General features: G+C 33.5%; 1 protein-coding gene across 5 annotated transcripts in view; it reads left to right on the top strand.

Moving 5' to 3' along the window:
* The window catches only part of Suco (SUN domain containing ossification factor), an 81,048-nt gene that overhangs the window by 40,252 nt on the left and 18,550 nt on the right, over positions 1-22,246 (top strand). For 4 of the 5 annotated variants that reach the window (XR_012438829.1, XM_074047462.1, XM_074047464.1 and 1 more), the window contains 10 exons: positions 3,991-4,098; positions 5,722-5,827; positions 7,552-7,572; positions 7,773-7,828; positions 8,309-8,400; positions 9,162-9,227; positions 15,486-15,554; positions 16,297-16,387; positions 19,039-20,202; positions 21,846-21,933. Coding sequence is in view for 4 of the 5 variants with exons in the window: in XM_074047462.1 (XP_073903563.1) it covers positions 3,991-4,098; positions 5,722-5,827; positions 7,552-7,572; positions 7,773-7,828; positions 8,309-8,400; positions 9,162-9,227; positions 15,486-15,554; positions 16,297-16,387; positions 19,039-20,202; positions 21,846-21,933 (1,861 nt within the window). In the remaining variant the exon portion in view is untranslated. The remainder of the gene's footprint in view (positions 1-3,990; positions 4,099-5,721; positions 5,828-7,551; positions 7,573-7,772; positions 7,829-8,308; positions 8,401-9,161; positions 9,228-15,485; positions 15,555-16,296; positions 16,388-19,038; positions 20,203-21,845; positions 21,934-22,246) is intronic. The other variant, XM_074047465.1, reaches the window with a different exon arrangement.

The raw sequence follows: 22,246 nt of genomic DNA, 5'->3' as shown, positions 1-22,246 counted from the left end.
TTGGTAATGCATTTGTCTGAAAGCTTAGCTGATATTAATATAGTTCATGTCTTCTTAGAAATGGAAAGCATTGTATGTAAAATAAAAAGGAGCAGGGGAGAATGAACTTCTCTTTTTTCTCAACGCTCCCTTTTAGATTTATTTTCCAGTATAAATAAGAAGCAAACTCTGAGTCTGATTTACTTTAGTTCTTCCCTTCCCCTTAGGATGTTGTGGTGGTATGGAAAATGTTCAGGCTTTGAGGCCAGTTATTTGTGTGTTCTGACTTTAACTTACTAGCTGCATGACTATTAGTTAGAGCTTTTGATTCTACTGCTTTAACATAGACTGAATAACTGTGTTTTAATTGTTTTAATTTTTCTCTCATAAAAACCCAACCTAGAGAGGTAGTGCAGAGGTATTGCAAACTGTTAAAAGACCCACACACCTTCTGTCATGTTTCTTTGCCATTCTCTAAGGTGTTTTCCCTGCCTGCATTGCTGTAATGATTTATTCTCACCATATCCTCATTCTAACCTGCATGGTAGGTGAAACCAAATAGAGGAGTAACAGCTTTTTAAAAATAATTTGACCTGAAAGTTACCCTTGATGCTTGTGGTCACATGCCTTATCCCTCATCCAGAACTAAAAAATATGGTCAAAACAATTAAATAGTCTTTGATGGGTAGCCATATGCTCAGCTAATCTTAGGGTTCTCTGTTTCTAAAAGGTAGGAGAGAGAACTGTAAAGTGACCAATTAGTGTTTGTAGAATGATTCTGTAAGATGGAGGTAACAATTCTTGCAATTTGGTTGTAAGAATTTAAGCAAAGAATGGGTGTTGTGAATCATCTAATGTGGTATCTGACCCAGAGAAAGCATTCAACAAATGTTAGATTGGCTCTCTTCATGAGTCTTTCTCTTGGACTGAAAGTATGGCTCAAGTGTTAGAGTGACTGCTTTGCAAATGCAAAGCCCTGAGTTCAAATTCCAGTCCTACCAAAAAAAAAAAGGTGGGGGGGATGAGCATTTCTCTGAAACCTGATTATTTTTGCCATCTCCTGGAATTTAATTCTGTTTTTTGCCAGGATCAAACACTATGTTAATATTAATGCCTTTTATTTATTTAACATTTAATTTTCAGCATATAAACTCTCATTTGATGTATGAGTTTATTAAAGCAGATTAGAATACTAGATGTCATGAATATTTCTTTTCTCCAAATGTCACATACGCAGTTTTATTTTGTGCATGTAAAACCATACTTTAAATTTTTTCCTAAGCAGTATTTCTGATACTTTTCCATATCAAATATAGGTCTCTCACATTGTTTTTACTTATTTATTTTTTAAGTGCTGGAGATTGATCCCAGGGTCTTGCGCATGCTAAGCGTGTACTCTGCATTTGAGTTATACCCCCAGCCTCTAATGAAAAACATCTTTACTAAGATAAACTGTAACATGTCAAAGTATTTAAGTTGATAAATTTTGAAAAAATATATATATATGAAAATATCACAATAAATATAAGAAACATAACTATCACTTCCAAAAGTTTCCTTATACTTCTTTTATTTTTTTTATTTTATTTTTTTTCATTTTTCTTTTATTATTCATATGTGCATACAAGGCTTGGTTCATTTCTCCCCCCTGCCCCCACCCCCTCCCTTACCACCCACTCCACCCCCTCCCGCTCCCCCCCTCAATACCCAGCAGAAACTATTTTGCCCTTATCTCTAATTTTGTTGTAGAGAGAGTATAAGCAATAATAGGAAGGAACAAGGGGTTTTGCTGGTTGAGATAAGGATAGCTATACAGGGCATTGACTCACATTGATTTCCTGTGCGTGGGTGTTACCTTCTAGGTTAATTCTTTTTGATCTAACCTTTTCTCTAGTTTCTGGTCCCCTTTTCCTATTGGCCTCAGTTGCTTTAAGGTATCTGCTTTAGTTTCTCTGCGTTAAGGGCAACAAATGCTTGCTAGTTTTTTAGGTGTCTTACCTATCCTCACCCCTCCCTTGTGTGCTCTCGCTTTTATCATGTGCTCATAGTCCAATCCCCTTGTTGTGTTTGCCCTTGATCTAATGTCTGCATATGAGGGAGAACATACGATTTTTGGTCTTTTGAGCCAGGCTAACCTCACTCAGAATGATGTTCTCCAATTCCATCCATTTACCAGCGAATGATAACATTTCGTTCTTCTTCATGGCTGCATAAAATTCCATTGTGTATAGATACCACATTTTCTTAATCCATTCGTCAGTGCTGGGACATCTTGGCTGTTTCCATAACTTGGCTATTGTGAATAGTGCCGCAATAAACATGGATGTGCAGGTGCCTCTGGAGTAACAGTCTTTTGGGTATATCCCCAAGAGTGGTATTGCTGGATCAAATGGTAGATCGATGTCCATCTTTTTAAGTAGCCTCCAAATTTTTTTCCAGAGTGGTTGTACTAGTCTACATTCCCACCAACAGTGTAAAAGGGTTCCTTTTTCCCCGCATCCTCGCCAACACCTGTTGTTGGTGGTGTTGCTGATGATGGCTATTCTAACAGGGGTGAGGTGGAATCTTAGTGTGGTTTTAATTTGCATTTCCTTTATTGCTAGAGATGGTGAGCATTTTTTCATGTGTTTTCTGGCCATTTGAATTTCTTCTTTTGAGAAAGTTCTGTTTAGTTCACATGCCCATTTCTTTATTGGTTCATTAGTTTTGGGAGAATTTAGTTTTTTAAGTTCCCTGTATATTCTGGTTATCAGTCCTTTGTCTGATGTATAATTGGCAAATATTTTCTCCCACTCTGTGGGTGTTCTCTTCAGTTTAGAGACCATTTCTTTTGATGAACAGAAGCTTTTTAGTTTTATGAGGTCCCATTTATCTATGCTATCTCTTAGTTGCTGTGCTGCTGGGGTTTCATTGAGAAAGTTTTTACCTATACCTACTAACTCCAGAGTATTTCCTACTCTTTCTTGTATCAACTTAAGAGTTTGGGGTCTGATATTAAGATCCTTGATCCATTTTGAGTTAATCTTGGTATAGGGTGATATACATGGATCTAGTTTCAGTTTTTTGCAGACTGCTAACCAGTTTTCCCAGCAGTTTTTGTTGAAGAGGCTGCTATTTCTCCATCGTATATTTTTAGCTCCTTTGTCAAAGATAAGTTGCTCATAGTTGTGTGGCTTCATATCTGGATCCTCTATTCTGTTCCACTGGTCTTCATGTCTGTTTTTGTGCCAGTACCATGCTGTTTTTATTGTTATTGCTTTGTAATATAGTTTGAAGTCAGGTATTGTGATACCTCCTGCATTGTTCTTTTGACTGCCTTATACTTCTTTTAATTTCTTCCTTTCAAACCATTTTCCCCAACAAATACAGAGCTGGCTTCTGATACTGTAAATTAACTTGCATTTTCTAGGTCTTTATATACATGAAGTGCATAATTTCTAGCACCAGTTTAATTATGTGCTAGCTATTTCATTGTCTGGGTGGACCATAACTTGTTAATCCTCTGTGCTAAATTTTTAAGTTGACTTTTTTGCCTCTTATAAACTGCTTTGAGGTTTAAAAGAAAAAGAAAAAAGTAACTACAGTGGTAGGCATTTGGAACCATGTGTACTTAAGTTAAATTTTTAAGTGTATTGCTAAATCAAAGAGTTTTGGTACCTTTAGGACAGTGTGAAACTATAGTCAGTATATACCGTCACTAGCTGTTCTTAGTAAAATCATCCTTTCTCCAATAATATGTTTTGTCATTAAAAATTGAACCTTTTTAAAAAACATGATGGAGCAAAGTCAACATTACAGATTTTTTTTTTTTTTTTCCCCTACTAGTGATTCACTTTGTAAATTCTTAAAGGTATTCCCTTATGGATTAACTTGGGGTCTAAAACCTCCTCCTTTGCTACATTTTAGTAATTTTTAATGGATGTTCTAGTTTATGTAAACTATTATGTCATATTTAATGTGATCTGTTATTTTGATTGGTTTATGTAAATAACTACCTGTGTTTTTTTGAAGGTTTGTTATTGAACTTTGTGAGCCAATTCAAGTAAAACAGCTTGATATTGCAAATTATGAATTATTTTCTTCTACTCCTAAAGACTTTCTGGTTTCTATCAGCGACAGGTAAATTCTTAATATTGTATTGTATTTTTTTACTGGTACTTACCACCTGAGTCACACCTCAGCCCTTTTTTCTTTAGTTATTTTTTAACTAGAGTCTTGTGTTTGTGCCTCTTCTGTCTTCAACCTTGATCCTTGTACCTTGTATGACAGGCATGTACCACCACACTCAGCCTTTTTATTAGTTGAGATGGGGTCGTAAGATCTCTTTTGCTTGGGCTGGCCTTGTACAACCATCGTGCCAATCTCTGCATCCCAACTAACTAGGATTACAGGTGTGAGCTGCAGTGCCTGGCTCAGTGACAAGTAAATTATACTGCTGGTGTCTATAGTGCCCATGATGGAACTTCAGTATAAAAATTAAGTAATGGGTCACCAGTTTTGACTTCCATCATTTTATTTTGTATTTTATTTATCAGTTTTTAGTAACAGTTGCATTGTGGGCTTTTCTTAACCACTTTTCTTTCATTCATCCATACAATGCTTAAAGCATCCACAACCATATGATATTCCCCCATAAAATGTGGGAACAGATAAGGGGAGGGTAAGTAGGTTGTTCAGGTCACATGACTTGTTATTGGAGAACTAAGATTCAAACCTAGAACTATGTGACTCCAAAGTCCTTATATTTAATCATTATTCACTTTTTGCTTTGAAACATTTAAAACTTAATAACACACAGGTACAAGTGCATATTTTTTAGTGTGATATATATTTCTGATAATGTATTTTAAAACTTCTGTTTTGTACTTGTGTGATTATAAAAGAAATGTACACTTTTACACATACCATTTCTAATGAGTACTTAATATTTCCCCCCTTGGAAGTATTTATACATTCCATAAATACATTTGAATGCCAGTAATATGCAGGTACAATGCTATTATTTATTCACTATGTTTCTGTTATTGATCATTTAGGATTTCCCATGGTGTATCTTCTTCCACCTCACACCCACCATTACATATTTATAATTTTTAGAATCAATTCTCAAAACCTTTTGAGGATTACATGTACTATTCTACTACTAACCTTAATCAGATTACTTCCTTTAGGATAAGCTGGAATTTCTTATATGTCAAGTAGACATATTCAACTTTGCCAATAAAATATATATATTTCTAAATGTGAGAAGAAAGAGCTCATTATTTTGAGTTCTTTCTTTAATGCTACAAACAAAAATAACAATTTTAGGTTTTTTTATATGTCCTTATAAAGCGAAATATGTAAGACAGGTCAAATTAAAGAATGGTAAATTTTTTCCCTTCTAACTCACTTTCCACCAGTACTTGTAGTTTATACTTCACATCATCACATACTTGTCAGTACGTAAAAGAATCTGTCTCTTTCCAAGACAATATCTTGGTGACTTTCTGTTTTAAAACCTCCAGGGTGAAGAAAGAAAAGTTGTCCCGGTTCTCTTGCTGTCTTTTCCTTGTCTTCCTTCTGTTTGTTAATAGTATAATTTTTCAAGTTACTCTTTCTCAGTAAAGTAGAAGTTGTCAACTTAAATTGGGAAAAAAAACATTTAACTCAAGGCCTGTTATAATTAAAGTATATTAAGTCAGTATGTTCACTTGAGAGGAAAAAAAATTTATGGGATATATTTATTTTTATATTTTCTAGATATCCCACAAGTAAATGGATTAAGCTGGGTACTTTCCATGGTAGAGATGAGCGTAATGTCCAGAGTTTCCCTTTAGATGAGCAGATGTACGCAAAATATGTGAAGGTATTGTTTAAATGTTTACATGTACAAACTAGGTTCTATAATGAAAGTATTCTTGCTATTGACACTATGTTCACCCTACCTTGATAAAATTCCAAATTGTAATACTTGTGTGAGTTTTTATATAAAATGTCATCTGCATAGTATTATGTTTCTCTATTTTGAAACTCAAATTATTGCTTTCATTGATTTCTTTTTTGTTTGTTTGGTGGTACTGTGGTTCGAACTCAGGGCCTCGTGCTTGCTAGAAAGGCGCTATACCACTTGAACCACTCCACAAGCCCTAAGTAGGTTTGATTTCTTAGTAGAATCTGATTCGTAAATCATTTAAGTTTAATATCCACTTATTTGACATTATTATAATTCTTGCCTTTTGTATATTCAGATGAAACATTCTATGTCCAATTACCAGTTTCAACTAAAGAAATGTTACTTACTCAGTATTTTCATTGTTTCTCCTACCAACTAATTAAGTAGAACTATCACTCTTGATTTAGATTTAAACAAAATAGAGAAGTTTCTACTCTTCTCCTTCCTACCCCCTTATCCTTTCAAACAATGGCCACACCTTAAAGTTTTGTGTTAATAATACAAGCTTTTGGAATGGCTGCAGTTCTGATTTCTGTCTTTTCTTCTTTAAATGTGAGAACTTATAGCTACTTAATTTTGTCTTCTGGGGTTTTGCTATCTCTTTTAAAGCATGTATTAAATTTACTTCTATAAATGGGTAAACTTGTAGTATTCCTAGTTTCAGTATAAAAGTGCTAAATCCTGTTTTGAAAATATATGTTTTCAGCTAATGATTCAAGTTCAGAGAAATGAAGAACATCTTCAGTTCCTTTAAAAATGAATATTGAAACAAGTATTTAATAGCTTTCTCATTCTTTTTACTATCTACTTTGTTAATAATGGAATACTATTGACAGCATGAAAATGCCATGTAGAACTCCTTGCCTTGTCTCTTTTATGGTGGGAGATTATAGAGCATTTTGATGATTAGTTTTCTAAATTAAAAAAAAAATCCCTCTGGTAGAAGTCAGTCTAAATTAAAAAATGTTTACTTTTCTAGTTCTCATTTTACAGTGATAATCGTCATATTTTTACCTGGGTGTTTTTGTTTTGTTTTTTTTTAACCTAGAAGAACTAACCCCAATTCTATAAATTACTTCCTGATATCTTGCATTTTAACAGTAAATTGACAAGTATCTTTAACTTCTGTAAGTTATACCTGAAATAACAAAAAATTCATGTTTTTCCTGAAACATCTTGAATCAATATTATACAACTACAAGTGATGTTTCATAATACACTAGTTAATCTGTTCATCAGTCCATACATATATACATATATATGTATGTTCATTAGATATATACATACCTACAGTATTTATAGTAGTAAAATACAGGTTTCTAGAGACTATTAATTAGTTTTAGAATACTTTTATATCAGATATGAAAAAATAGGAGTGGATTTTAGCTTAGTTAACTTTTTAAGCTTAAAGTTAATTTTTATCTGTAGGTATTTAGATTATACTTTAGAGTTGTGATGATAAAAAATTTAAATCATTGCTTTGATTTCTACAACGAATTAAGAGTACTACAATGTTATCCATCACAATGCATTGCTTCCTATTATACAGTGTGATTTATAAATTCTAAAAGTTGCTTATGGCATGTTATCCAGACTTTGGAACTGATTTCTTTTTCTTTTCCTTTCTCTTGCTTCAGATGTTCATCAAGTACATAAAGGTTAGCAACCTTCTCTTTTGGAATATTAAATAACAGGGCATGGTATATTAATGCATTACAAAAAAGGCAAAATTTTACAAGTGCTGGTTATGGGGAAATGAGGACTTTATTTTAGAAATGCTGTTATGAAAAACTGAGTATACTATTCATCTCACATCCATTTTGCTGGCTTCCCATTTCATGTGCTTTTTGTTTTCTAGGTGGAGTTGGTATCACATTTTGGATCAGAGCACTTTTGTCCATTAAGCCTTATAAGGTAGTAAAGAACAAAGTACACTTACTGTTTTTTTTTAAATAATACAAAAATTTTGAATATATTTAAAGTGAAGAAATAATTTTCTCTCATGTGAAGTTAATACTGTAGAAATACAAGCTATTAAACTTTTCTCTTGAATGTGTTTTAGAAAAATGTCAAAATAGCCTCTAAGAAATAAACTTATGTATTTGATTTAGCTTACTTGCTATTTTTCTAAAGTTGTAATGTGTGAAAACACTTTCGATTGATAGAAAAAATTTGACATTATATTTCAAAATGCCTTAAACAGGTTAGCTTTATATTGTAATAGAAGCAGTTGATGACTAAAATGTAAGAAACAGCTATTATTTTGCAGTCCAAAACCTGTGTAGCCCTTAAAAGCATTACCAGAGTTAATGTTCATCATGTATTGGTAAGTGATGAGTCTTAATAACTCTGTTTTGTTTTAATGAGAATCTTTAATAAAATTGTTTTTATTAGGGTATTTGGTACCAGCATGGTAGAGGAATATGAAGAAATTGCTGATTCTCAGTATCAATCAGAGCGTCAAGAACTATTTGATGAAGATTATGGTAAGTGATTTTAAATAGTTGACTTTTAAGAGAGATTTTTCTTTTTGCTTTTTATAATTTTAAGTAATGGTAAATATGGGTGGTTACTTAAATCGATGACTTGTCACTTTAGTTTAATGTTTTTATTTTTGCCCTAATAACCAAATTTTTCTTAAACTTGTCTTCTGGTATGATTGCATTGTAAATTGTGTTATGGTCCAACTTTATCAGTTATTTGCAGCTTGAACTTCCTTCCATAACATCAGTGTTATAAATTATGATTGTATCTCTATGCAAGAACCTGTTAAACTCATAACTTGAAATAGTAGTAATGAGCATTAATACCTTCGGTTCGTCCTGAGCCAAATTAATGTGCAAGCACATTAATAAGACCTGGGCCTTTGAGAAACTCCTATGGGCCTAAAAGGGTAGAAGAAAGTTTTATGATCCCCTTCATTTCTGTTTTATCAAATCCTTATTTTAAGATGCCTTAAAGCATACCTTCAACAATCTAAATCTTGTCATTTTTCCATAAAAGATATGAAGACATTGACAAAGGGTTGGTAAAGTATATTGAAAACTTAAATGAAAGTCTTAAAGATGTGATTAAAATTTTGATAAGCCCTCTTTGTTTTAATAAACATCTGTTTGTTAAATGGCTTCTGAATCTCATTTTCTTTTTTGTGAACATGTTTTAGATATATAATTAATATTAGTACAGTGTTTTCAATGTCAGTTAACTTTGATAGAATATAATATTACTTCATTTTTTCTTTAAACAGATTATCCACTGGATTATAATACTGTAGAAGATAAATCTTCAAAAAATCTTCTTGGTTCTGCTACAAGTGAGTATTTTGGGGTTTCCTATTCCAACTATGAAAATGTTTTTCTCTTTTTTTGTTCATTCAGATGCAGATCATTTAGTTCTGGTAGAGATTAAACTGCTTCTGCCCCCTAGTCTTGAACTTTTGTGTTGAAATCAAAGATAATAGCTTTTGAAAGATATTTTTTAGAAATGAAATAGGAAGCCTAGATGAAAAGAAAAAGGAGAGAGAAAAATGTAAGCATAATAAAGCTGTTTCTTCTACTCTAATTAATCACTCATATCTTGAGGGGAAATTCCTTGTAAGAAAGGGCTGTGGGTTTGTGAAAATAATTACTAAAGAGATAGTGCATTAGTAAAGACGTAGTAATAAGGATTTGTAAGTCCATGGATATGGTAAGTTTCCTATTTAATTACAAAATAGTAAAGCTGTTTCTGTGCTTACTAAGTACCAATAACAGTTAACAGTAATATAGTATGTGGTTTGTAAGAAATGACTTCAGATATCTAGTAGTTTAGTTTGTTGTCCTTCCAAAATAATGTATGAACCTTTCAGGTTCTACTGGAAAAAACTTTACATAACTACACATTATTTCTACTGTTAGAACATGGGTTTGATATATATTAATACTATTTTTGGTTATTCTTGAAGAATATAACACTAACTGAAAGGAATTTTCTCTTTATTTGAAGATTAATAACTGGAGCTAATTTTAAAAAATCTTAGTAAAATAAAAGACTAACTAGTTGTAGTTTTTACTTGTTAGTAAGTTGAATGGCTCGAAGTCAATCTCAGTGTGAACATTGACTTTATAAGTTTTTTAGAGTTCAACCAGTAGTACATATAGTTGGGTAGATAGTTTATGTAGCTATAGAGTTAAGAGTCACTTCTCTTTTCATCTTTCCTTGTTACCTTTTCAGTCTATTCCTTTTCTTCTCCATAGAGGATTGTAGACTTCAGTGGAATTTTCTAGGGAATGTTTAAAAAGTACCTGCAGAAAGAAAATATTTTTATATGACATCAACTTTGTTTCATATCCGTTCAGTATACTTTGGTTTACATTACTGCTTGACCTTCTGACTTTTTAGATCTTAGCAAATACATTTAAATAAGTTTACTTGCTATCTAGTTGATGATAGAAAACTAGGTGTATTTATTTTAGGAGTTAAAAGATATGTTTGGATATTAATACTGGTTTTTATTTTTTAATTTTTATTCTATATGGTATATAATAGTCATTGTGCCACTTATGTACCTTAATGCTACTGAACTAACCCTGAAGAATCACTTTCTTTTTAGGGGGTTAGAAAATAGCACCAGACTAGCTTCCAGAAAGAAGAGGGGCACCTTAGAGAGATAATGTCTTACCATAGTCTTAGATAAGGGAAAAACCCTGCTGATATTCTGGCTTTTATTTTTCTTTCTTGCTATGGAATTAACTCCTGTATGAAATTTCCATATGTGTAGTGTCGTCTCTGTCCAATATATTATTTTAATTAATTAGATACAGAATCTTATTTTGGCCCTACTTTTTAGATCTTCCCCTTGAAGTTGTGTTTATTGGTAATACTTTTTTTTTTTTAACGGATCTCTGAAAGGACAGTCCATTCATCTTCCAGTGTTCTAAGTGTCTAAAGGTCTAAAGAATTTGAGACAGTATGGATGGAAAGGATGGCTGAAGTATCCTTCCATGGGGTTTAAAATTATCTCTACTTTTTGAAGTTTCGAACAAGAGAAGCAGTGGTAGCTGAGTATTAGACTTTGCTGTTACAAAGCTTACAGACCTCGCCTTCTATTCTAGTGTCCGTGTAGTCCTTTGTGAAGAATTTGGGACTGGTTTTGAGCTTAACCTAGCTATAGCCTCTAAGGTGGTATACCTTGAAGGAGTAAATAATATAGTAGAACTAGGCCAAAGAACTGGTCTCTGGCACTAGAATGTCCAAGTTTGATATTTCTCAATTAGCTCGAAATTGTCTTATTTTGTGCTGAGGGCACATGGCTAAAGTGGTAGATCACCTGCCTAGCAAGTGCAAGGCCCTGAGTTCAACCCCTAGTACTGTCCCCCCCAAAAAAGAAGAAATTGGCTTATTTTGATCTAATTTAATTTTGCGTGTGTATGCTAGACAAGCACTCTGTGAGACAGGGTCTCGCTTAGGCCAGGATGGCCTTCAGTGCATGATCCTTTTGCTTGCATTAGCACACCTGGCTTTTTCCTTTTTTTTAATGAGTAAATAGTATCTACAAAAAAGAGTTCTGTGACTAATCTTAAACTTCTCTTTCCTTTTTACTATTGAATACAGGTTTAGTACCCTTTATTTGAAATTTTTGGAGCCAGAAGCATCTCACAGTTTGAAGTTTTGAATCCTTGCATTTAGATAGTGAGATATCTTGAGGATAGGACACAAATCTAAACACAGAATGTCTTTGTTCATACCGTATACACGTAGCGTAAAGGTAATTTTGTGTAGTATTTTTAGTGTGTCTACATTTTGTGTATTAGCTATCACATGAGGTCGTGGGGAATTTTCCACTTGTGGAATAATGTCAGTACTGAAAAAAATGCAGATCTTAAGCATTTTGGATTTCATATTTTTGGATTAGAAATGCCTATAGGAAATATGTTACCAGAGTACATTTCTTCTGATGAGACTTGGTTGTCAAAGAATACATACTACATATTTAGGCATTCTTAACATTATATATTTTTACTGCTAAAAAGATAAAAACTATTGTCATAGAAACAAAGCAGCCTTCTTTGCTTGTGTGTATTGTCAGTTCTGGCAATTCTTCTGCCTTATTCTTTTACTTACATTCTTGAAAAAATATTTAAATCTTTGACATCAATAAGAATTCTCTATCACTTTGCCTTCCTTGTGCTTTGTCATGTGGATTTGCCAGATGGCTGTCTACTTTGATATTCTCACGAGTCTGCCATTTCTCTTACAGGCATAGTCTTTATTTTGTTAGACTCTCCATATCTGCTAAAGATAGCTATGTACATATACATGTCTTCTATTTTATGAATATATCTGAAAATATATGTGTATACAACCATTTATGTATATCCATGGTCCTAAAAGGAAAAAGAGACAATGGAAATAGTTATCCTTCAGAGGGAGCTAAGTACACATAGGAGAAAATAGTGTTTTAATTGGTTTATCACGTAATGTTGTAGCATAGGTATAAACCCCTCAGCTTCAGTGTCCTGGACAAGAATGTTTCCAAAAAGAACCATTGGTAGGCTAGAGACTACTGAATATGTGGAAATGTTTAGTCCCTAAAGGAATGATGTGGATGAGTAAGTTGCCTAACTCAGAGGAATTGACTGTCCCAAGAGAAATTAAAGGTATTAGCCTGTTCTAAAGGCTTTTTAATGGTCAAATTATCATGGTAACAAGTTGTTGTGCATTTTATTTGGTTGCAAGTTGAGAATGATCAGAATAGAATATTCACAATGCTGCTTTGCCTCAAAAGACAAAACAGCAACAACAAAAAAATAGTGTTAGCCAATGTTTTATGAACGTGGGAAATTCTCAGGTTGCATGGGCTGAGAAAGCAAGTTAGCCACAGTTTGCTTTTATTATCAAGTGGTCCCTTGAAATGATGATAAATAATATTTTTAAATGATAGGTATTTTTTTCAAAGCATTAAAACTTAATTTTTTAAAGGATAGTTCTTCCTTATTGTAAGGCTATCATTAAAATTTAGGCTTAAAAATAATACTCCAAAGCTAAGTCCTTCACACAGATTAACACATGTTCTTTTACTGAATTCTTTAATAATGGGTGCCCCAAATTTAAAATCTTAGCTAAGTCTTAACTGTGAAGCACAGAATAGTATATAGACTTACTGATTCTAAAATTTGTTACTTGTAAAGCAGTCAACTGTGAATTTTACACAACAGTGTAAGTAGAGGATCGTATCTAGTAGTGCAGGAATGGCTGGCATTAGAAATGGGTTTATAATTGATCTACCATTTGATCCAGCAATACCACTCTTGGGGATATACCCAAAAGACTGTGACACAGGTTACTCCAGAGGCACCTGCACACCCATGTTTATTGCGGCACTATTCACAATAGCCAAGTTCTGAAAACAGCCAAGATGCCCCGCCACTGACGAATGGATTAAGAAAATGTGGTATCTATACACAATGGAATTTTATGCAGCCATGAAGAAGAACGAAATGTTATCATTCGCTGGTAAATGGATGGAATTGGAGAACATCATTCTGAGTGAGGTTAGCCTGGCCCAAAAGACCAAAAATCGTATGTTCTCTCTCATATGTGGACATTAGATCAAGGGCAAACACAGCAATGGGATTGGACTTTGAGCACATGATAAAAGCTTTAGCACACAAGGGAGGGGTGAGGATAGATAAGACACCTAAAAAATTAGCTAGCATCAGTTGCCCTTAATGCAGAGAAACTAAAGCAGGTACCTTAAAAGCAACTGAGGCCAATAGGAAAAGGGGACCAGGAACTAGAGAAAAGGTTGGATCAAAAAGAATTAACCTAGAAGGTAACACACATGTACAAGAAATTAATGTGAGCCAACTCCCTGTATAGTTATCCTTATCTCAACTAGCAAAAACCCTTGTTCCTTCCTATTATTGCCTATACTCTCTCTTCAACAAAATTAGAGATAAGGGCAAAATCGTTTCTGCTGGGTATTGAGGGGGTGGGGAGTAGAGGGAGGGGGCGGAGTGGGTAGTAAGGGAGGGGGTGGGGGCAGTGGGGAGAAATGACCCAAGCCTTGTATGCACATATGAATAATAAAACAATAAAAAAAAAAGAAATGGGTTTATAAAGATGTAGCCATGTCTGTTCCTGACTTTATCTTGGTTTGTGAGGAGATACGGACTTTCCATTCCTATCATTATCTCATACTGAGACATCTTGTTCGCCTAAGTAAGAACCAGAGCTACTTCTGTTTACCAATTTGCCTGATCTAAAGGCAGGACGTTTTAAAATGGCACATACTAAGCTTTTGTATTATTCTAATGAATGGAAACTAAGTACACTACTTTGTTGTGTTTTGAATTATAGAATTACAATTACAACTGCTGTCTACTAGCTATCAACTTTAAAACTGTCTAAAATTTCCTACTACTTTCTTCCACTGTATAGCATGTATTTACAGAATTAGCTTGCTCCCAGCCTTCTTGATGTACTAGATTTTCTTCCCTCAGATACTTTCCTAATTAAGTATCTGTGGTTTTCATTGAAAGTGTGATGAAAACCCTTATGAGGTTTACCATATAGCTCCTGCTTGATCTTAGTATTTTAATAGGAGTACATGATACTGAAGAACTTATGTTCTAATGGAATTTCAAAGATTAGATTGGTTTAGAAGTTAATTTCCCCTAAAATTACATCACATTACTGGAAGGAAGACTGACTCCCTGTTCTCATCATCAGCTTTTTATGGAGTCCTGCCATTTTGTGGTCCTCATGTATAAATACATCTATTTATATAGATAAGGAGGTTTGAACCTTTTATCCATCATCCAAGTATCCTCCCTGCCAAAAGGCAGAATAACCAACTACACAAATTATTCTACCTGCAACACTCAGTTTTATAGACTTGTCTTTCAATTAATTAATCTTCCCCTCCACATCCTTACCCAAATCACAGAAGAATTTGCATGCTTCATAATTCACAAATCCATTGTTATTTTGGCTAGTGAGTTTTTAAAAGCCATCAAAAAATTTGATTCTATGCCTTATTAATTTGGAATTTAAGTATGTGACCAATAGATATTACATGCTACTAGTTGAAAATAATAGTTTTTCTGCTTTTCTTTGGATAATCTCAATATAGTTTTACCTTTGATAATCATTCATTTAGGAGAAACTTTTGTTTCTTTAAGATTTTTTGTTTTCATTTTAACCTATAAAACCTCTCTAAAGAAAAAAAATTTGAAATATGAATTTTGGTCATCATATTTCCTCTGTCTCCCAGTAGAGGCTATATGTTGAATTATACTTGAATTTTATGAAGACAGTGTTTGCTAAAATGCTTGGGAAAATGTCACAACAAAAAATATTTTTAAATTTAAAATTCATTCTGAACATAAAGATCCTAATTTATACTTTACACTTTGGCTGAAAGTTATTTGTGTCCTATATTGGACTTTAATAGCAAGGTAAATTAAAAGGTAACTAGGCAAAAAGGAAAGGCAAAAAGACCATTATAAGTGGCTTTTTGACTATTTGATATTTATTATATGAGAATATTTAGGTGTATTGGTATTTTTCTGATTGAATTTTGTTTTAGATGCCATTCTAAGTATGGTGAATATTGCTGCTAATATTCTGGGAGCAAAAACTGAAGACTTGACAGAAGGTACCTAATCATTTTATGGGTTTTTTAAATAGCTGGTACTCTGTGGTCCTTCTAGTTAAGAAAAGCAAGTAAAAAGCCAAGAAATTTTGAGTTTTCATGTAGAAATAGAGAAATGGTCCAGGGGAAGGTAATAGTCTTATATTAGTCATTGTTTATTTGAATCCCACAAGTTTTTTTTTTTTTTATAAAAGGACCTAGTCTGCATAATAAAAAATCAGTGCACGATTTTTTATTCTTCCCAGCTGTAATAGTAATGTTTTTATCTTTTTACCAAAATTTTGATGCCCTAATAGTACTTTAAATTTCTTTCCTTTTGTATATCAAATAGTTACTCAATTTAGAAAGCCATTTTTTTCTTTACAGAATAGCAAGTAAGAATACAGAATAGCAAGACTTTTGTTTTTAAAAATCACTTAGTTCCAAGTGCAAACTTCAAAATGACCCCATTTCTTCTCATTCTCTTTAATAACTCTTTCAGGTCTAGAAGGGATATTAATCATGTGAGATTACACAAAATTCCTTGTTAGTTATCTGAGAAATTAAGAAATATACATTACTTATAGCTGTGATCTTATGTGATCGTTTCTAAAAGAACTTCAATTAAAAAACAAAAAGTCTGTAGTAGCAAGTGTATTTTATTTTTCTTCTCCCCCAGATACTAAAGTTCTTTATTTGTTATAAAATATTTTCATGGTACAGCTTTTAAAAACTGAACTCAATATGGGCATCTTTCTTAAAATAGGAAATAAAAGTATATCTGAGAATGCCACTGCCACAACCGCATCTAAAATGCCTGAATCAACTCCTGTTTCAGCTCCTGTTCCATCACCTGAGTAAGTTGTACTGTGATATTAAATAGAGTTCTATTAAAATGGAGAGCTAAGTATACTAGTATAAAAAAAGGACCTTATGATTTATATGTGAAATGGTTAGCTATAAAAGGCTCTGAATCATAGGAGAGACATTCGATAGCCACTTAGATTAGACACCTTTGAGATGCTTCTTCTCATGAGTGTGGACTTGGAGTACACTTCATCCAGACCATACATTTATTTTTTTATATTATATATTACTTTCTTAAAAATATTTCCTTACTGGAAAAAAATGTGCAGGTGTGGGCTTGAAGACAAGTTTTGAAGGCCTGTTTTTTTAAGTTCAAGTTTAAAAGCGTTGGTCACCTATATGTAGTATCCCTAGAAAGCCATAAAGAATACTCAGAATACCTACAGCAGTGGTATGTATTTGTCACACAGTAAACTCTTAAGGTGTTTCCTTTCCCAAATTGATTTGTATAGGTCTTTTGTAGAAGGGCGCTCAGGGCAAGAATGTATGTATAGGCAACAGATAAAATATCCTTGTTTTTTGGTCTTCTCTACCAGAGATGATTATATTCTTGGTACCTCACCTTCTTACCTATAATAGATAATTAGTTCATTATGATTTGGATAGTTGGGTACGGTTATTGTAGATTTAATTTATGTATATTTCTTTAAATATACTCCCCATAAAAATCTTAAAAGCCCCTTTTCTCTGAGAAACTCTACTTAAGAAGATAGATACTTGAACTTGAAATAGTTCAAGGCAGCACGTAATGAGAATTACAGTGGATATGCTTTGAACCGTAATTCCTAAGTACCATACTAATTAAAAATAAGATTTTTGTATTTTGAAGAGCACAGTGAGAGATTTACATTCTTCTTTGTTTACACTGAAAGTGACTGAAGATGTTTATTGGGTGATTAGGGAGAAAATACAGCATACATGTTAACTGATTCCTGGAAGGACCTAGGAAATCTATTGGGGTTAGTGACATTCTTGGTGTTTCTAATTATGTGGAGTTGTAATTGTTGTTCTTGGTTTTGTAACAAGGCTTCTTCATTTAACAACACATGATTCTTCTTATGTTTTAAAACTAAATAAGACTAATTTTGTATGTATACACGTACACGTAGAAATATTTGTTGAAAGCTATCACATCAGGTAATGTAGTTTTACTTCTCTTGTGTTAGAAAGTTTTTTAATAGGTATCTTTAGACAGTATTTTTTACTTCATACTTCATGTATATTTATTTTTTTTAAATATAATAATTATGTAGCAGTCCTTTGACACTAAATAAAAATGAAAGAATCATGATAGGATATTATTGTTAAATTTATGGATAAGCTACTTTATTTTCTTTTTCTAGGTTTAAATAAGTTTTCTTTTATCAGTAGCTCTCATTAAAGTATATATAAGTGATATGTAACTAATATGCACCAGAATTAGTTTAGTGTTCTCCTTCCCCTTCTTCAGACACTTCCTTTTTGCTATCACAATGTATTTTGTGGGGAATAGGTGATACGCCACTTGAATATGTAAGAAATGTTATTAGGAACTATATATATATCTATATGGCTATCAGTATCTTTCTGTTTAAAGAAATATGGCCTAATTTTGATTAAGTTTGATCTATTTGCTATTTTGTGGATCTAAAATCCACCTTTTAGATATTGCCTTTTTATTCCTTCTCCTATCTGCCATTTGTGACATTAGTCTTTATTTGGAAATATTTCTGGATAATAATTTTTAAAAGTAGGGAAATTTGTGTGTGAAAGTAGTTCCCTTTTGTATTCATATTACCTTAGTTTTTCAGATTGTGCCATTTGTGCTATAAGACTTCACCCAGAAATGAATTTTCTTTATTTTGGAAGGAACCACAGGTATTGCAATTTATACTTCTGTTCCCACCATCTCCACATGCCTTTATCCTCTCTCTCAAAACATATTCCAGAGCCAATGATGGGTTAGAGTTAGTGGCACTATTAGTTTATGGTTAGCCAGGATTTTTATTAAAGTGATTAAATATTTGGCTTTTAATAAGAAAGTTAGCCCAAATGATATTAAAGTTATTTTGGAGAGAGAAATGTATTTCTTCTCCCTAAAGTAGATAATCTTATTTGTGTGTTAGAATTCCTCACATCTACAGAAATATTAACTTTGAGAAATACAGCTGCCTTTGAAGGTAGGACGCTCACGCTTAAAGGGCATTCATAAGTATTAAGAATCATGGATTCCAGTTCTAGCTCTTCAGTAGCTTAATTTCTAACCTGTAAAGTGTGGTGAAGTTTGTAAAGATTTGATGAACGTTTATGGGAAGAAAACTACACTACATGTTCAGGGAATAGAAGTATTCACAAAAAGTTCTTAAGCAGAGATTAAAGAAAACAAGTTTGATATGGTAAATATGGTGGTTTGAGTCACTTAGTTGGTCACTTGATAACTGGACTTTGTGTTACTGGACTTTGTGTTACCATTTCTGAGTAATATTTCTTTATAATGAAAATATTTTACAGGGGAGAAATTCATTGAACATAGTATTTGAGTTTCTTCTGTAATCCCAGGTTCCTTTTATCTTAGGTCCAATATATTTATTTTTCTTAAACATTTTACCATTATATTTCTAATTAAATGATTTATAATTATGGTATGTGTATATATTTCTAGGTATGTAACCACTGAAGCACATGCTCATGACACAGAGCCATCAACACCAGATACTCCAAAAGAGAGTCCCATTGTACAACTAGTTCAAGAGGAAGAAGAGGAGGCAAGTCCATCCACAGTGACTCTTCTGGGCAGCGGTGAACAGGAGGATGAATCTTCAACCTGGTTTGAGTCTGAAACACAAATATTTTGCAGTGAACTGACCACAGTTTGTTGTATTTCTAGTTTTCCAGAATGCATTTATAAACAGTGTTCAATTAGAATTGCTCTTTCTCGGCAGCGCAGCAGAACAATTGTAAGTAAAGGAAAAGATGATTTTGTATCAGTTCAACCTCCATTACTACTTCCTGCAGAGTCAGTAGATGTTTCGGTATTGCAACTTCCAAGTGGAGAATTGGACAATAAGAATACGGAAAGGGAAGCTGAAACTGTTGTTCTTGATGACATAAGTAGTATGCACCAAGGTGATCTGATGAATCACACTGTGGATACAATTGAACTTGAACCAAGCCATCCTCAAACTCTTTCTCAGTCTCTTCTCTTAGACATTACTCCAGAAATCAATTCATTGTCTAAAATAGAAGGTTCCGAGTTTGTTAAACGTGAGGCAGGGCATACACCATTACAAGTGATTCCCCAAGAAAGTTCTGTTGTGGTTGATGATGAAACAGAAAAAAAGGCTGAAAGTTTTAGTTCTACAGAGAAGCTGTCTGTTATCTATGAAACAAGTAAAGTTAATGAGGTGATGGATAATACTGTAAAAGAGGACATGACATCCATGCAAATTACTACAAAACTACCTGAAACAGTAGTACCACCTGTAAGCACAGTCACTATGCTAGATAGTGAAGATGGGGAAGCCAAAATGAATATAGCTGACACACCAAAGCAAATTTTGACTTCTGCTGTGGATTCTTCTTCATTACCCGAAGTAAAAGAGGAAGAACAGTCTCCCGATGATGCCCTTTTGAGAGGGTTACAGAGGACAGCTACAGATTTCTATGCTGAATTGCAAAATTCTACAGATCTGGGATATGCTAATGGAAATCTTGTACATGGATCAAACCAAAAAGAGTCAGTGTTTATGAGACTTAATAATCGTATTAAAGCCTTGGAAGTTAACATGTCACTCAGTGGTCGCTATCTGGAGGAACTTAGCCAAAGGTAGGCTTTATTGTGAGTTAGCACAATCTGCTTCATATGTTAAGTTCAGTACCAGTCTGATCTGTGATTACAGAGGGAGAGGGTTTAATTTTCTCATAATAGTAGTAAGCACAATTTTACCTGGAGAAAGAAAGCTACTTGGAGGTGGATGAGTGGCTTAAGGAATTGATTTTCTTTCTCTTTCTTTTTACAAGTTTTAAATTTACTATTAAGTGACACACAATACCTTTATTAATAAGTTGGTAACAAATTTGGAGTATGAATAATCTGTTTGCCATCTCCTCTTCATAAATAAGTATATATACACATGTACATATATATGTATATACACATAAACATATATATGTACATATATCTGTGTGTGTACATATATGTTGGTACTAGGGTTTGAACTCAGGGCCTTGAACTTGCTAGGCAGGTACTCTACCACTTGAGCCACACCCCCAGCCCTTTTTGCTTTTGTTATTTTTTTGAATATAGGGTCTCGCATCTATGCCTATGCCAGCCTGGACCTCTGTCCTCTTACTTATGCTTCCTGCATAACTGGGATTATTTGAGATTGGGGTCTTGAAAGTTTTTTGCCCAGGCTGGTCCTGAACCACGATCCTCTTGATCTTCACCTCCTGAGTAGCTAGGATTACAGGCATGAGCCACCCAGCTAGAAGGTTTTTTTTTTCTTACTATGTTGCTCATTATGAGCTCAAACTTTTTTTTCTTACTATGTTGCTCATTATGAGCTCAAACTCCTAGGCTCCTTTGATCCTCCCACCTCAGCCTTCTAAATAACTGGGACCGTAGGTGTGTACCACTGTGCTTGGTGTCACTTTCTCTTACTGTTGCTTAACTTTAGCCATTTTTGCTATCTGATTCCCAGAGGGTACATGTGAAAAAAATATACAGACCTTAAAGCTTATAGTGAAACTTGACCAGGATCATTTAAGAGCTTAGGTAAGCAAAGGCAAGAGTGGACTAAACTGAATGATTAGGCATTATTTGCAATTTTCACTCTTTTCAAATTGTCATAATTTATGCCCTGTGCTCCTAAGTGCCAGAGGCAGTGCCAGTATACTTCATGCAGTTGCTAGGACTGTAGGCACAGTCCTCCATTTTTAAAAACCTGTGAACCTATATACTTTTGTATTCCTTAAGTGTCCAGTGTCTGTTGTTAGCAGACACTGTCCAGCATTTTGCAATTACCTAGGCATCAAATATCCAGAGTTCTTGAAACACCACATTTTCTCATGCCTCTTAAATTGAAGCACTACTTGTGAGATGTGAGTAAGGTAGCCCATTGTCTCCTAAAGTTTGTTAATTCCTAGTTTATACAGAGAATTTTTTGGTAAATTATGTGCATGTATACATGCCTGCTTGGCTACCACATACCTGCTCTTGCCTTTCCCTATTCTAATCTGTACCACAAAGGAACCACAGAAATCATTACATTTTATATAGCAATGAGATGCACAGAATTGATGTTTAGGTACCTGATATGTCAAGGACCTCTTTATTATATTTTTGTAGGTGCTCCTATATTACACAGGCCTAAATAAGAGTCATTTTAAAATAGATGTATATGTCACAATCAGAAGTATGTTTCTGGTACTGAATACAAAATTTAATTTAAACCATTTCTTACTCTGTAGGTACCGAAAACAAATGGAAGAAATGCAAAAGGCTTTTAATAAAACAATAGTAAAACTTCAGAATACTTCAAGAATAGCAGAGGAGCAGGTTGGTTTCTTCATCCTGTATTTACATTTTTTTTCCTATGGAGATAAGACTTGTGAATTTTGTGGGGTATATTACAGTAATTCAACATATGTATGCAATGTGTAATAATCAAATCAGGGTAAGAAGCATTTCCATCTCTTCAATCATTAACCATTTTTATGTATTGAAAAGTTAGTACTCTTCTTTTCATTTTGAAATATATCATAGATTATCTTAACCCTCAGCTTCCCACTGTGCTAAAGAAGCAACAGAAGTGATTTCTCCACTCTGATTTGGTGATCCTTACTGAGCTTCTTTTTGCCTTCACTCCCCC

Source organism: Castor canadensis, chromosome 11 (genome assembly GCF_047511655.1).
Source record: "Castor canadensis chromosome 11, mCasCan1.hap1v2, whole genome shotgun sequence".
Taxonomy (NCBI): Eukaryota; Metazoa; Chordata; class Mammalia; order Rodentia; family Castoridae; genus Castor; species Castor canadensis.
The sequence above is the reverse complement of the archived record's forward strand: the minus strand, read 5'-3'. Positions and strand labels throughout refer to the sequence as shown.